The sequence below is a fragment of the Carassius carassius genome, chromosome 45 (assembly GCF_963082965.1).
Source record: "Carassius carassius chromosome 45, fCarCar2.1, whole genome shotgun sequence".
NCBI classification, from domain to species: Eukaryota; Metazoa; Chordata; class Actinopteri; order Cypriniformes; family Cyprinidae; genus Carassius; species Carassius carassius.
The window spans coordinates 18,994,519-19,008,780 of NC_081799.1; the positions used below are offsets into that span (position 1 = coordinate 18,994,519).

General features: G+C 35.9%; 1 protein-coding gene across 1 annotated transcript; it reads right to left on the reverse strand.

The window, feature by feature from the left end:
- Window positions 1-5,659: 5,659 nt before the first annotated feature.
- Window positions 5,660-14,258, reverse strand: LOC132127010 (olfactory receptor 13C2-like). The gene is made up of 2 exons (XM_059538633.1): window positions 14,179-14,258; window positions 5,660-6,548 (listed from the first exon to the last, which is right to left on the reverse strand). The coding sequence occupies exons 1-2, from the start codon at window positions 14,256-14,258 to the stop codon at window positions 5,660-5,662; spliced, it is 969 nt and encodes a 322-aa protein (XP_059394616.1).
- Window positions 14,259-14,262: the final 4 nt, after the last annotated feature.

Consider the following 14,262-nt stretch of genomic DNA (forward strand, 5'->3'; position numbering starts at 1 on the left):
TTCAGATTTCAGATGTTGCTTCATTTAATGACTGTGAGTGTGGCGACATACCACTGGTGGTCTATTCAATTAACCTGAAATTATTATACAGTATTATATTTATGGCTTATGGTATCTTATTTAAACAGTATTTACATATGTACTCATGTACATCTATCTCTCTCTCTCTCTCTCTCTCTCTCATATATATATATATATAATGTGTGTATATAGATAGATAGATATAGATGTACATGAGTGTAGATATGTAAATAAGACATAGCTGCTCTCATAAAACTTAAGGAATTGATGTTTGCCTACAAAACTACCACTGGCTCTGCACCCATTTACCTAAATGTGTTATTTCAGACTTATGTGCCTCTAGAAGCTTGCGTTCTGCAAGTTAACGTCGCTTGATTGTGCCATCCCAAAGAAGCAGTCACTTTTAAATTAAATGTTCCCTCCTGGTGGAATGACCTCCCCAACTCAATCCGAGCAGCTGAGTCCTTAGCCATCTTCAAGAATCGCTTAAAACACATCTCTTCCATCTTTATTTGACCCTCTATAACTTTAACACTCACTATACTAATTCTATTCTTTAAAAAAAAAAAATCTAACTACCTTTCTAATATTTTTGTATTCTATTTTCTTTTCATTTATCATGCAATTGTATGCGTGTAAAGATCTCTAACACTAGCTTGCTCTATTCTTTTTTCTATTCTATTTGTTTTCTTTTTATTTATTATATTATTTAAAATCCCATGTTACGTGTAATGTGTAAACCTAACTGAGACTTGTTATAGCACTTATATATCATTGCTCTTTTTGTTGTTTTTGATTGCTTCCACTGTCCTCATCTGTAAGTCGCTTTTGATAAAAACGTCTGCTTAATGAATAAATGTAAATATATATATATATATATATACATACAAACACACATACTATACAAGATATACAATATAATACATATACCTATCTATTATAACAATACACATGTATATATACATAGCTTTATAAAGCATTATATTTATTGTATTATTCCGTTATTTAACTAAACAATATTTACATACACATACACTATATTTATACTATACCTATTATATTACAGTATAGATACACATCTTTATACAGCATATAACATATACACACATATATATATATATATATATATACACTATATTTATACAATGTATACCTATCTATTATACTACAGTACACATGTATATACTATATCTTTAGATTTTTGTGTTTTGTATTATGGAATTATAATAAAATATGTATATGGAAACACTGTCTTAGTTTTGTCTGTTCATCAGAGGTATGAATACAGATCAGAGTGTGAAATCCTGTTTGCTCCAACTGCTTCTACATCTTCCATCTCCCTTTTTAACTCCTCGTTTTCATGTAGAACCATGTCCACAGCTGCAGCTTCGGGAGCTGAACAGTAATCATGTCTAGTCCTCTCCACAACAAAGTCCATATCTTCTTGGTCTACGTCCGAGTCAGGATCAGGGGTCAGCGGTCTCTCTCGACGTTCCCAAACACTCCTGTTACCGGCTGCTCCTGGTAACGTTAATGGTTCCACTCAAACAGTGTAAGGAAAACACATTTTTTTTCAGACAAGCCCCTTCCATAATGTCATCTCTCCTGATCTGAACGAGACACTTTTTTCTGAGATCCTCTTCCACTGGAAATGAATGGAAACTCACAATCGAGTTGTATCTTGCCGACACAAAGCTCAACGGCACACAACAATGTTCCAATCTAGGTCGCATTAGCTTTTGGTATCGGAAAACATTTTCCCCATGGTTAAGATGACAAAAACTAGATATAAGAACAACTAGAAATGTTTGTCGCTGTTAAGTTTCGCGCCATCCACAAGGTTATCGCATCGGTTAGCGTCAGATAAATACGGAACCGGAAACTGTTAGCCCAGTAGAGCGTGTAGTCGGAAACACGTCACAATTCCCGCTGCATAGAGCGAATCAAGCGATTGAGAAGACTGCGCGTGCTGACTGAACTGCTGTGAAGAGAGAGATGAACACCGAGCCGAGACAGATAATGACTCGTTCACGAGTCAAGAACCGGTTGCATCGGTTTTCGGATCACCAGTAGTTCTTTCTGACAGTTCGATTCAATAAACCAGTTGAAGAAAACAGTTCACCGGTTCTTTTGCGCTCGACGTAATGGCGTCATTGGCGTTGACTGCAAGCCTTCGGTTTACCTGGTAGAGTTGTGACGTTCGCGAACGAACCGATTCTTTTGAACGGCTCATAAACATGAACGATGGGAGCCGAGTCGCGGCTGGAGGGGAGCCGTTCTTTCTGTCGTTCTTTTTTCCTATGCGTATTTCACACAGATGCACACAAATGAGCTCCTCCGCGAGACAGAACAGTTATAGGGGGAGGGGCGCACCCAGCGCAGGCCAACCCTTTATAGCGTGATGATATTAGTTATTAGTTGTGCATGTTCATTGCAGCCCACTTTGTTATTGTTCATTGACTTGAAGGGGCTGATGTCCTATTTGCAAAGTTTACAGTAGTAATAGTATGTAGTATGTAGACATTTCCATTTTATTTATTCAAATTTTATCTATTTTAAATATTTTTTGTTTTCTATCAAAATGTTCTTTTGTGATAACAATGTTCTTGTGTGGAAGTGTTTGTAGTAAAAGCTGTTTTGCACAGAAATTCATTGCAGCCGGCTTTGTTTTTGATGTTTATTTGAGTAGGTATTGTATGAATAACATAAGTCAACGTAGCTTTACACACACACACACACACACACTTTGTACTAAAGGTAAATCCAAAATAGTGATGTCTCTGTCTAAGCAGAGGGATTTGTGCAACCCTATGGAATATAGTCCACACATGACAAACGAGGTAATAATCAATATTTCAGAATAATTCAAACTCAGATATTGGTGTGTGATCTCTGAGTTTTAATTATTTGACTACAAATCTCACCTCATCATTCCTCCCAGTGATTATTTCCAGGATAAACTGAGATGCCCCCAAGCTGACTTCTTAAAACTGACTAAATATTTAAAAAGAGCCAAAAGAGCCGTTCTTTTGAACAGCTCTTTGAAAGGAACGGATCGCGAAGAGATTGCGAAGATCCGGATCCCCTCAAAGAGCCATAAATCCTGGGCTCATAAAATTAGCACAGAATCAGTTCAGAATCAATCACCAAAAGAATCAGGTCGGTTCAGATGCTCTGTGTGTCGGTTTGCTTTCACGCTGAATCACACATGCGCAGTATCATCAGCTCCTCGGTTCTCGAATCGGACACGTCTGACAGAAATGGTTCTTGACCACTGATCTATAATATACAGTAAGTTATATATATAGATCAGTGTTCTTGACTCGTGAACGAGTCAGTCTGTTGTTCGTTATCTGGCTCGGCTCGGTGTTCATCTTCAGTTCTCTCTTCACAGCAGTTCAGTCAGTGTACTGTTTGAGTACATGCATTACTCCGGGATATTGGTTTGTTTTAACTCAGAGGGAGTGTCAGCCACATTAAAAAAGTTAACAACTTAAGTCATTTGTGGATTAATGCGTATTGGAGAACCGTTTAAAACGATTCAGTTCGATTTGGTGAACTGGTTCAAAAAGATCCGGTTACATCGAATGATTCGTTCACGAACCGGATATGACAAAGTGCTTTGTTTTGAACTCTCTCTCACAACAGACACGGAAGAGAAGACAATGCTGAATAAAGTCGTAGTTTTTGCTATTTTTGGACCAAAATGTATTTTCGATGCTTCAAAAAATTCTAACTGACCATGTGATGTCACATGGACTACTTTGATAATGTTTTTCTTACCTTTCTGGACATTGACAGTATACCATGCACACAGCTTCAAAGGAGGGACTGAGGGCTCTCGGACTAAATCTAAAATATCTTAAACTGTGTTCCAAAAATAAACGGAGGTCTTACGGGTTTGAAACAACATGAGGGTAAGTTATTAATGACATAATTTTGCAAATTGGGCGAACTAACCCTTTAATCTGTTTTTTGTTTACAAAAAGTTACAGTCAAAGGAATTGTGATTGTCCTTTAGCTTAATCATTTGAAATAGTAAAAACAATATGTTCAAACTTTTGACTACTTTCTTTAATAACTACATAACACAATACTTGTACTTTTACTTTCAGTACTTGAGTAGTAAATTTTCAAATAGACTACTTGCAATACTTAAGTACAAAAAATGTTGAATACTTTAGTACTTCTACTTAAGTGTGGTGCTTGAAGAGCACTTCAACTTCTACTCAAGTCATTTTTTTGATAGAGCACTTGTACTTCTACTCAAGTCTGGGTCTCTAGTACTTTATACATCTCTGCACATTTCCTGTTCCTGTTCCAACTAGACAGGTTATGAAACCTTCCTGAAGCTCTTTAAATTTTAAACTGCAAAAGCATGTTTATTTCAATATTTAGTTTTTCTTCACGGGCTCGAGCGTGAAAGACAATCGAATACATACGAGCGGCTTGTTTTTTTCTTTACAGCTGTATACTTGTATTGTTTTTGTATACTTTAGTCATAATTTATTGTAACACATTTCAAATTATAAATTAAATTCTAAGGATGTCATCGACTCACACCCGGAGCAGAAGTGCGGATGAGGATGATCCAGTGGACGGGATGATCTCCAGGACAGGCTGTGCTGAGCTGCACTATGGGACTGTATGTACAGGACTGTATGGCCGAGCATCAGGACTGGAGGAAGTGTCAGACTGAGGTTCAGAAGTTTAAGGGGTGCATGACCACCTACCAGAACACTCGAAAAGAGCAGCTTCTGAAGCAGAGGACTTCCGCCACACAAGCTTTCTGATGCAGAGGCCTCTGAGACAGTGCTGCGCAACAAAAACATCCATTGTATTTACTTAACAAAAGGCATAGTGTCAAGAATTTCTGTCAAGCACAGAAATATTTCATGAAAAATGTTCATGTATGTTTAATGTACATATTTATTAGACAATCAGAATAAAGAAGCCAAACAGAAGACTTCGTATGTTAAAAAAAAGAACTTTGAAAATCATTTGAAAATTATTTAAGTATTTACTTTTATCACTGTATCATAATTAATTGAATATGGGTTAGCTGAACATTCATAAAACAGTTCCGCTGGGTTCTTGCTGTTAGGTTTGTCATACTCATCACTCTGTGGTCTGTCCTCATAAACCGAAGGAATATTTTAAAGTATAGGATGTATGAAAACTTACATAATATTTTATTTAGTACTCAAATCTTAAGGTGAAATAATTTATTATAAAATATATTTTTTTAAGAATTAAAATGTCATATTTATATTTGAGCGGACCATTTTAAAAAGTTTATGTGTATTAAGGTAAAAAAAAAGACTTCCCTGATGAAGTCAGATGAAAAGAAGCAGGCATACATTTTAAGTAAGCAACAAAAGAATTGCACACTTAAGGTAGAATGATATTACTTTCCCACTCTTTGTCTTATTATTTTAATAACAATAGTAATTGTGTATTTTATTATTATTATTTAATACATCACAGTGGCTTTAGCATTTGTCATGATACCTGTTGTAATATTAAATTATATTTAGAAATGCAGAACATTGAAGCATAAATGATACAACAACACCAATAAAACAATACAAATGACAACAGTGCCTGACAATGTTTTTAAAATTGGGGAAAAACGGGTTTATTTTTGAGATGGCAATATGATTCTCCGTTTAAAAAGCTTTTTCAAAGAGATAATGAACTCCTCTGTGTTGAATGTGTAGATTATAGGGTTAAGCATTGGAGGAAGTGCAGAGGTCAGAGAGAGATTAATGATCCTTGTGTTCGTGTTTATAATGGAAGATAGAGCATATGTAAAAGTGATGGGTACATAAAATATGGCCACCACTATTAAATGAGCAGTGCATGTCTTTGTGGCTCTTTTACGGTCTTGTGGGGTTGTGATTCTGAACAATGTCACAGCTATGCATGTATATGAAAAGATGATAAAAAATGCTGGAAAGCCGAGAATTAATATTGGGAACAATTTGGCTATCACAGAGCTTGGGAAATTGCTGCTACAGGCAGAACGATATATAGGGCCATGATCACAGTAGAAACTATTTATAATGACAATAACTCTACAGAAAGAAAGCCTGCTGATAAAAACTGTTGCGGTGATTATTATAAGCAGTGCCACTGCCCACATGACTCCAATTATAACAAGCATTGATCTGTGGGTCACAATCATATGATATCTCAGTGGTAAACAAATTGCTACTAATCTGTCAAAAGACAGGACAGCAAGAGTTAAGGACTGTGTTGACGTAAATACAAACACAGAGAACATATTACACAAACACAATCCATAAGGGATCAACTGATTCCCAAACAAAAACATATCCAGTAGCTGAGGAATCACAGCAGTACTCTCACAAATGTCTGTCAGTGATAAATTAAAGACAGCAATATATTTAGGAGTGTGAAGATTTCGGTCCATAATAATAACAAGCATGAGGCAGGAGTTTCCAAGTAAAGAAATAATGTAGACAAAAAACAAGAATATATAATAGTACCTCATGTGAGGTATACCAGAAAAACCACTAATATAGAAATAAGAGGGGATGGAAATATTCCTGTTTTCAGTGAGATCAAGATTCATGATGAGTTCACTCTTGATACTCTATTCATCCTGTCCAGGTAAAAAAAAAAAAAAAAAAAGCAGTATGTTATTCAACATTGTAAGAAAAGATTTCATTATATTTTCCTCCACAACAAATATTGTATCAACTGAATCTAAAATAGATATTCAGACTGCAGTAAAATGTATGTATATGTATATGTACAACAAATACCAACAAAACCAAACAAATGAACATATTAGGCATTTCAAGTTTTGAAAGCACAGTTGTATTGTATGTACATGCATCCTAAAAACTTCCAATGTCCAAAAATTTTTTTTAACTATATATCCTTCATATACGAATGGCAGGCCTCTCCAGACTTGTCAGTTGACCAATCATAACACAGATCTGGCATGATCAGGTACATCAGAATGAAATACACTGACTTATCTACAGGGATCTGCAAAACTGCAGTTGTAAAGGAAGCCCTTAACCCACAAAATATGCTATAAGAAGTTAAAAGTTAGGGTTAGTGGTTTCATATCTAAAGCTTTACATATAACTACAGAAATTGTTTAAATAATGTTTTCCATGCTTCTCAAATGAACCATAAACAATTATTGCACATACAACTGTAGAACACGTGAAGTTTACAGACTTCAATCATTGCTTAGGACATTAAAGAGATCTTTCTACTGACTCTGACCAAAAGAATAATGCCTAGGGTTCCTCAACATGTTAGGCTGGCTCAACATGGCGTCCTCCATGGCAGTCGTGTTTGCTTGCTCCACTCTTCAATATCGTGTTTTTGTGACTCTTTATGCATCTTGTTTTTTTTTTTTGTTTTTTTTAAGTGCATAAATGTTATGCATTGATAACTTAAAATAAGCAAACATTGCTAGACATCACTAGGTTGCAGCATGACCCTGCATGCACCAGTTTTATACCCCTAGACCTGTATTTCATTGTTCACCCCACATGTGATCACGCCATTCATAAAAAGGCCTCCTCACAAAAAGACCTCCTTTGTGAAAAAGAAGTGCACTTAAGTATACTTTTATGAAGTGTACTTATTGCAGAAATAATATACTTTAAAAGAGCACACATAAGTGCAAATTAAATGTTATTTTCAATGCTTGAATGTATTTGTAATTAACTTCAAATGTATCACATTTTGAAGCAATATTAAATGCAATTAGTTTTTAGTGATTTTTTTAAACCACTTAAGTGGGACTTTTAGTACACCTTTATATGTACTTTCATAATTGCATAGTGTACTACTAATGTACTGACAAGGAAATCATGTTAAAATATACTTTAATGACAGGTAACAATACACTTAAACGTGAATTATATGTAATGTTTTCGACCATCTAAGTGTATGTAATTTGTAATTGATTTCAAATATATTACAGTTTAAAATTACATTAAATGCATTTAGTTGAACTTTTAAATGATATTTTGAACCACTTAAGTGGGACTTTAGTACATTTTATATGTACTTTGAAATATGGTAAATATTTACTTCTGAATAAGCAATTAATGTGAACTAAAATATATTTCAATGTAATTTAAATGCATTAATTACCTAGTTAAAATCAACACAAACACAAAATGGAAAACCCTCTACATTTATTCACAAAACAACAAATACTTGAAAATGCTTTTTGCCAGTGTACAAAAACCCCCAATAATATACTCAGTTGCAACACTTTAACTTAGTGGTGCGCGATAAATATCGTCCGAATAATTAATGCGCATCTCGTCAGTAAAACCGGTTTTCTAATTAGCGGTAAATTCCATCAGGTGCGTGATTTAAATAGAGCAGCTGTTACTACACAGAGCCGTTGTTAACTGACAAGCTGCGCAAATCAACGCTGATAATGAACTTGGATTTGCACAGCTTCTCAGTTTTCTCATTGGGGACCTAAAAAGGCCCACAAGATCAATACAAAATTATTGGTATTACTATCCTTGTGGAGTCATTTGGTCTCCAAACGTATAGGATTATTAACACACAAACTAAATAACAGAAAAATCAATTAGAAATATCAAGAAATTTATCATTCCATGTACAACAATTGAGACCTTACTGTAAAACATTACCAAACTGTGTTAATGGTACCCACGGTTTCACAGACAAGGCTTAAGACCATCCACAGACTAAAATGTAATTCTATAATTATGCTTTGGCAATACTGTGCAAGTCATGAAAGCTCATTTGAATGTAAATGAATGTAATTCTGAGCTGTTTCAACTGAAAGAAACTTGCACTGACTGATCTTTAAAAATATCAGTGCCTTCCCAGCAAACATTTGGACGTCTTTTGACCGTTGAAAAGACGTCCATCTGACATGTCCCGTCATGGTTGAAAAATAGTTCCAAAATGAAAGTTGAACCGACGTCTTTGAGGTCTTCTGGACGCGAACTGCATGTCTTTTCTGCACGTCTTCTGGACGTCTAAATGCGTCGATTTCTGGACGTCGTCATTTAAATGTTTGAATGCGTTGCTGCATAGTTTTAGTGTATGTATATGTAAGCCTGCATATAAAATAACCACACACCCACTGTGTAACATCGTGAAAGGCAATCAATTATGTCTTGAGGTTTAACACATCTTGACAAAAGTTCTAGATCAGTCAGACCTGAACATCCATAAAACATCTTAATCAAGAGTACATTACAAACAATAACACATTATTTGTGGACGTATGCAAAAAAGAAGCATGTTCTGATTTAGCACATTTTATTGTTTTTGAACAGTTTAGCATCTGTTAACCAAACTAAAATACCAATTACAACATACTGAATTATTATATAAAGGGGAAATTCTGTCATTTACTCACCCTCATGTTTCAAACCTGTATACCTTTCTATGTTCTGACGATATTGTTTTCTCGTTTGCTTTACTGGGACAATATCAAGAATGAAGAATCTTCAAGATGATTAAAATCTATTTAAAAAATTTGTTTTTCAATTTAATCTTTGTATCCATTTTGGATTTCTGAAATAAGTTTACAGGCCTACCATTTTCGTCAGAAATATGATTTAATGAGGGTCATCACTGAATAAAAAGTGCTGAAATACTCAATCTTGAAGTCCATTATTATTGTCAAAAATTTCTATTTTCGCAGAATTTAATTTAATGTTTTTATTAATTGCATTTATTTTTAAATACTTTAATCATATAAATAATATTAAGAATATTATATTTGAACGTGGCATAACCACCTTGCAGGAGCTATTGTTGTCATGTGACAAAATCATAAAACATAGAAGACCCTCATCATAAAATATGTTTGAAATCATTGCTATTTATAAAATCAAAGTAGCGTAAATGATGTTAAACTATATAGAACCAACATGAATTAAAATATTACATATCTGAGAATGCGTTCACGTGTTTTCGACTAAAATGTTAAAAGATGGTTTCTTTTTATCATGTCTTTATTAATCTTGTCATTGACTTACACAGTTGTCTCATAAACACAAAGATATTTGGAAGAATATTTGTAACCAAGCAGATCTCACAATCCATTAACTGCCATTGTAGGAAAAATGATTATGATCGTAACATGAGGGTGAGAAAATTGTAACCTCCACCCCCAGCTCTTCCTGGAGCGAGCTTCAGGTGTTCTGCCATCGCTGCATCAGTCTCAGAGACTCTATCTCTTCACAGCATCTGAGGGAAGAGAATATATTTATTTTTAAAATAAATAAAATAAAAAATTTGAGATATATGACATGCACTTATTTTCAAAATATCTTTATGGTCTACAGCTAAAAAAACAAAAACCTTGGAACAAGATGAATGAATCATGAATGAAACATTAGAAAAAGGTAATCAACATGCATTAGATTTTATTTTTATTGTATAAAAGATGTTGTGTTTTAATGTGTTGCCATTGAGAAACACCCTTAAAGGGATAGTTCACTCTCAAATTAAATTTTGATATGTTTTAGCTTACCTCAAGGACATCCAAGATGTAGGTTTCTTTGTTTTCTCAGTATTTCCCATTTTGATATTTTTGGTCCAACCGTTCTTGTCTGTGACTCACATAATGGATGTCTATGGTCACCACCTCAAAGAGCATGCACAGAGGAGTCAAAATTAAACAATTCCCCATCATAAGTACACATTGATGACCTAATACAAGAAACGAGCGGTTTGTGTAAGAAAACGAACAGTATTTATATCTTTTTTACCTTTTGTACACAACCACGTCCAACTGATCTGAGTTCGCGAGTGCTTCCCGATGTGACGTGCGTGCGCGCTCTGGCTTAGTCTGCGCAAGCGCGGAAAGCCCCAGATGTGATGTCTCGCGCATGCACATCACTCATTGTTTACCACACGCTACGCTTTCAATCTGCACTGTCTGAAATATAATGCAGTAATTGTAATACATTAATGTTTATAATGCACCCTATAATCGTTGCGTTTATAATAAAAATACAACACATTACTCACTCTATTGACAGCGTGCCATTGGGTCCCTCTGGCATTGGACGTCGCCTCCAGTTTATACGTGGCAAACTAAACACAACGTGCAAAACGCTGCATCTCAACAGCGGAGCAAAATCAGGATCTTCAGTCAGGCAGGCGTGTGATGTGATACTGTCAATGTCCTCGTCGTCATCTTGTAGTTGTTCCATTCGTGACAACATATGCTCTCCACTTCTGTTGGCATCTCACAACACTTGCTACACCACCAATTTTGAAGAGATCTGTCTCTCTGAGGCTTGAAGACGTGCTATTGCAGCGGATCGCTCCTGAGTACTTGGTCTGTGTATTCTGTTTCAAATAAATATGGTTGTGAAAAAAATTCAACGTTGTCTATGGATATATTGAAATCGTCTTCCATTGCAATTTCCTGTACGTCTAAATATGTTTAGATCTTCACAGTGAAAGGTAATACTTCCGAAATCTGTGTAAACCATAGGCAGTAAGTGTAAACAATGAGTGATGTACACGCGTGAGAGATCGCTTCCGGCGTTTTCCGCGCTTGCGCAGACTAAGCCAGAGCACATCACATCGGGAAGCACTAGCGCACTCAGATCAGTTGGACGTGGTTGTGTACAAGAGGTAAAAACGATATAAATACTGTTCGTTTTCTTACACAATCCGCTCGTTTCGTGTCTTAGGTCATCAATGTGTACTTACGATGGGGAATTGTTTAATTTTGACTCCTCTGTGCATGCTCTTTGAGGTGGTGACCATAGACATCCATTATGTGAGTCACAGACAAGAACAGTTGGACCTAAAAATATCAAAATGGGAAATACTGAGGAAACAGAGAAACCTACATCTTGGATGTCCTTGAGGTAAGCTAAAACATACCAAAATTTAATTTGAGAGTGAACTATCCCTTTAACTGGGTGTGTAACTGTGAGAAAGTGAACAGGACATTTCTGATAAGACAGGTGGGATGTGATGTCCCCTGAATAATTAAAGCGTACCAATAAAAATTACATCAATATAAGTAACTTTTAGCCTACAAACGTTAGCGAATTTTAGCCATACTCAGTGAATTTCAGTTGACAACGTGGGCATCATTTCTCTCGGTTCCTTAGTGTCAAACAAGTAAAACTCAAGCACGTTAATCAAATAATACAAAATGTACTTACCCAACAGTAGATTTTATATAATATATATCGATACATCTCCCTCCTCGAGTCCTCTTCGAGTCCTCTCCTCGTGGTTGCCTGCTGAATGTTCCGGAACCGGAAGACCACGAGATCTCGCGAGATAATCTGTAATATCACGAACTATATTACAATGTTTTGTGTCTACTGTACATCTTGGCAGCACCATTTTGGCAATTACTACATACAACTCAGACCGAAATGGTGACCGGATATATATCTGTTTTACATGTATATGAATAGATTCCATAAAAATAATAACAACGAATACATAAAACAGGTTGAAATGATGACTAAATTGTAGCATGGCAATCACTTAACCACATTGGGCAGTTTGTCATTATAATTTATTTAAACAAGATAAAGTAAATATATTTACTTTGTATACAATTTCTTTTTTCCTGCTAGTCTTGCTTGGAGTCTTTTCACAACCGTGACAAGACGTGTAAAAGACGTCAGTGGACGTCTATCCACAACCTCTTTAAAACCTCTTAAAAACTACTTGGTGCACTTAAATTAATTATTTCAGTATTAATCAAAGTGTAAGCACAGCTTTTGCATATTCCACAAGGATTTCATACAGGGTCACGATGGACGTTTAATGCACGTGTAAAAGACGTCAAATAGTGACGTCCTCTCACAACCGATTCACAACACGGGTAAATATTGAACTACACGCAGCTAAAAGTCAAAGTAACAATTATACATGCAACCCCATAGAACTATAGACATGTACAAACATATCTGAATGCATTTTTAGGAAATGTTCTGTGTTACATATTTCTACCGATTTATGCCGTCCTACCGCAACTATTTTTGGCCGGGCACACGACGTAGCTGTCGGACAAATGTTTGCTGGGTTTGTTTTGTCTCAAGATCCATACCAGTAAAAGGACCGAAAGGTTTCTTCTAAAATATTACTTCAGCATTTCTGAATGCAAACTAAATAAATTAATTATTAAAAAAAAAAACTCCAAACGAACTGTTATGGTTATGGGTGTGTTTCTTTCTTGGTATTTGTTGGTTTTGTTTTTCCTTGTGTTGTAGGTGGCCGCAGAGATGCAGGACACCTGACTCCCATTAGGAGGTGGAGATATATGTCATGGTTTCAGGCAATGAGGGAGGCAGGGAGAGTTGAAATCATCTCCGGCTGGCCTCGGGTTGCCTCGCTTTAGGATCGATCGTTGTCTGCATTTTGTATCGTGTAAACCCCTAGATTTTGTAATAAATATTAATTATTATATTAATTCAGTGGTGTGGCTGTCCGATCTTTGTTGCGGTTACGAGCTGGCCGTAACACAAACTTGCTGGAAAGTGCTGTTTGTCAATGTCCCAGAAGTTCTCCATTGGCAGTAAACTTCAAATGTCATGAAGCTGCACACCATCTCTCTACAGTCTGTGTGAACGGAAATGTTCCAAAGAGGCCGGAGAGTCCCAAAAAAATTCCTTGAGGAAAGAAGAACAATTGCTATAAAACATATCCAGTTATGAAACATATCCATCCTCCAACCCCAACTCCACCTAACTGAACCTGTAATCCGATCTGATTTTTGTTTCTTCCTTTAAAGTTCACTTCATTGGAAGCATTCTCTATCACATTTTGTTTTTCAACTCATGTAGTTGTGAATAGTAATTATGCATGCATAATTACAATTGGGGGGCGGGGGGTCTTGCTGCTCTCCCCACTCTGTCTGAGCATGGCTGCATGGACAGTCATGTGGTGTGTTGCCCAGAACATAACCATACCACCAACACTAACTGTATGCAATATAATTGTAATAAATATACTTGATGAAAGTGGTCATGATTGAAATGCTTCATATGAAGCAACTTGGTGCGCAAGTAAAAATGTGTCTATGACTTTAGGTATCAAAGCTGTGCTTCCACACAGATCAGAAAGATCACAACATACACTAAAGACAAGAGCACATAGCAGTATTTCACATGTAGGATTTTGGAAAAGCCACTGAGAAAAAATGTAGCAGGATGAACAAAGGTCAAATTTGTAGAGGAGTTTGACTGCATGGAGCTCATGATA

Excerpts from the sequence above, each read along its gene's own strand:
- LOC132127010 (XM_059538633.1), bottom strand. The coding sequence starts at position 14,258 with ATGAGCTCCATGCAGTCAAACTCCTCTACAAATTTGACCTTTGTTCAT. Across the intron at positions 6,549-14,178 it reads TTTCTCAGTGGCTTTTCCAA|TATACCTCACATGAGGTACT; the intron begins AATCCTACATGT and ends TGGTTTTTCTGG.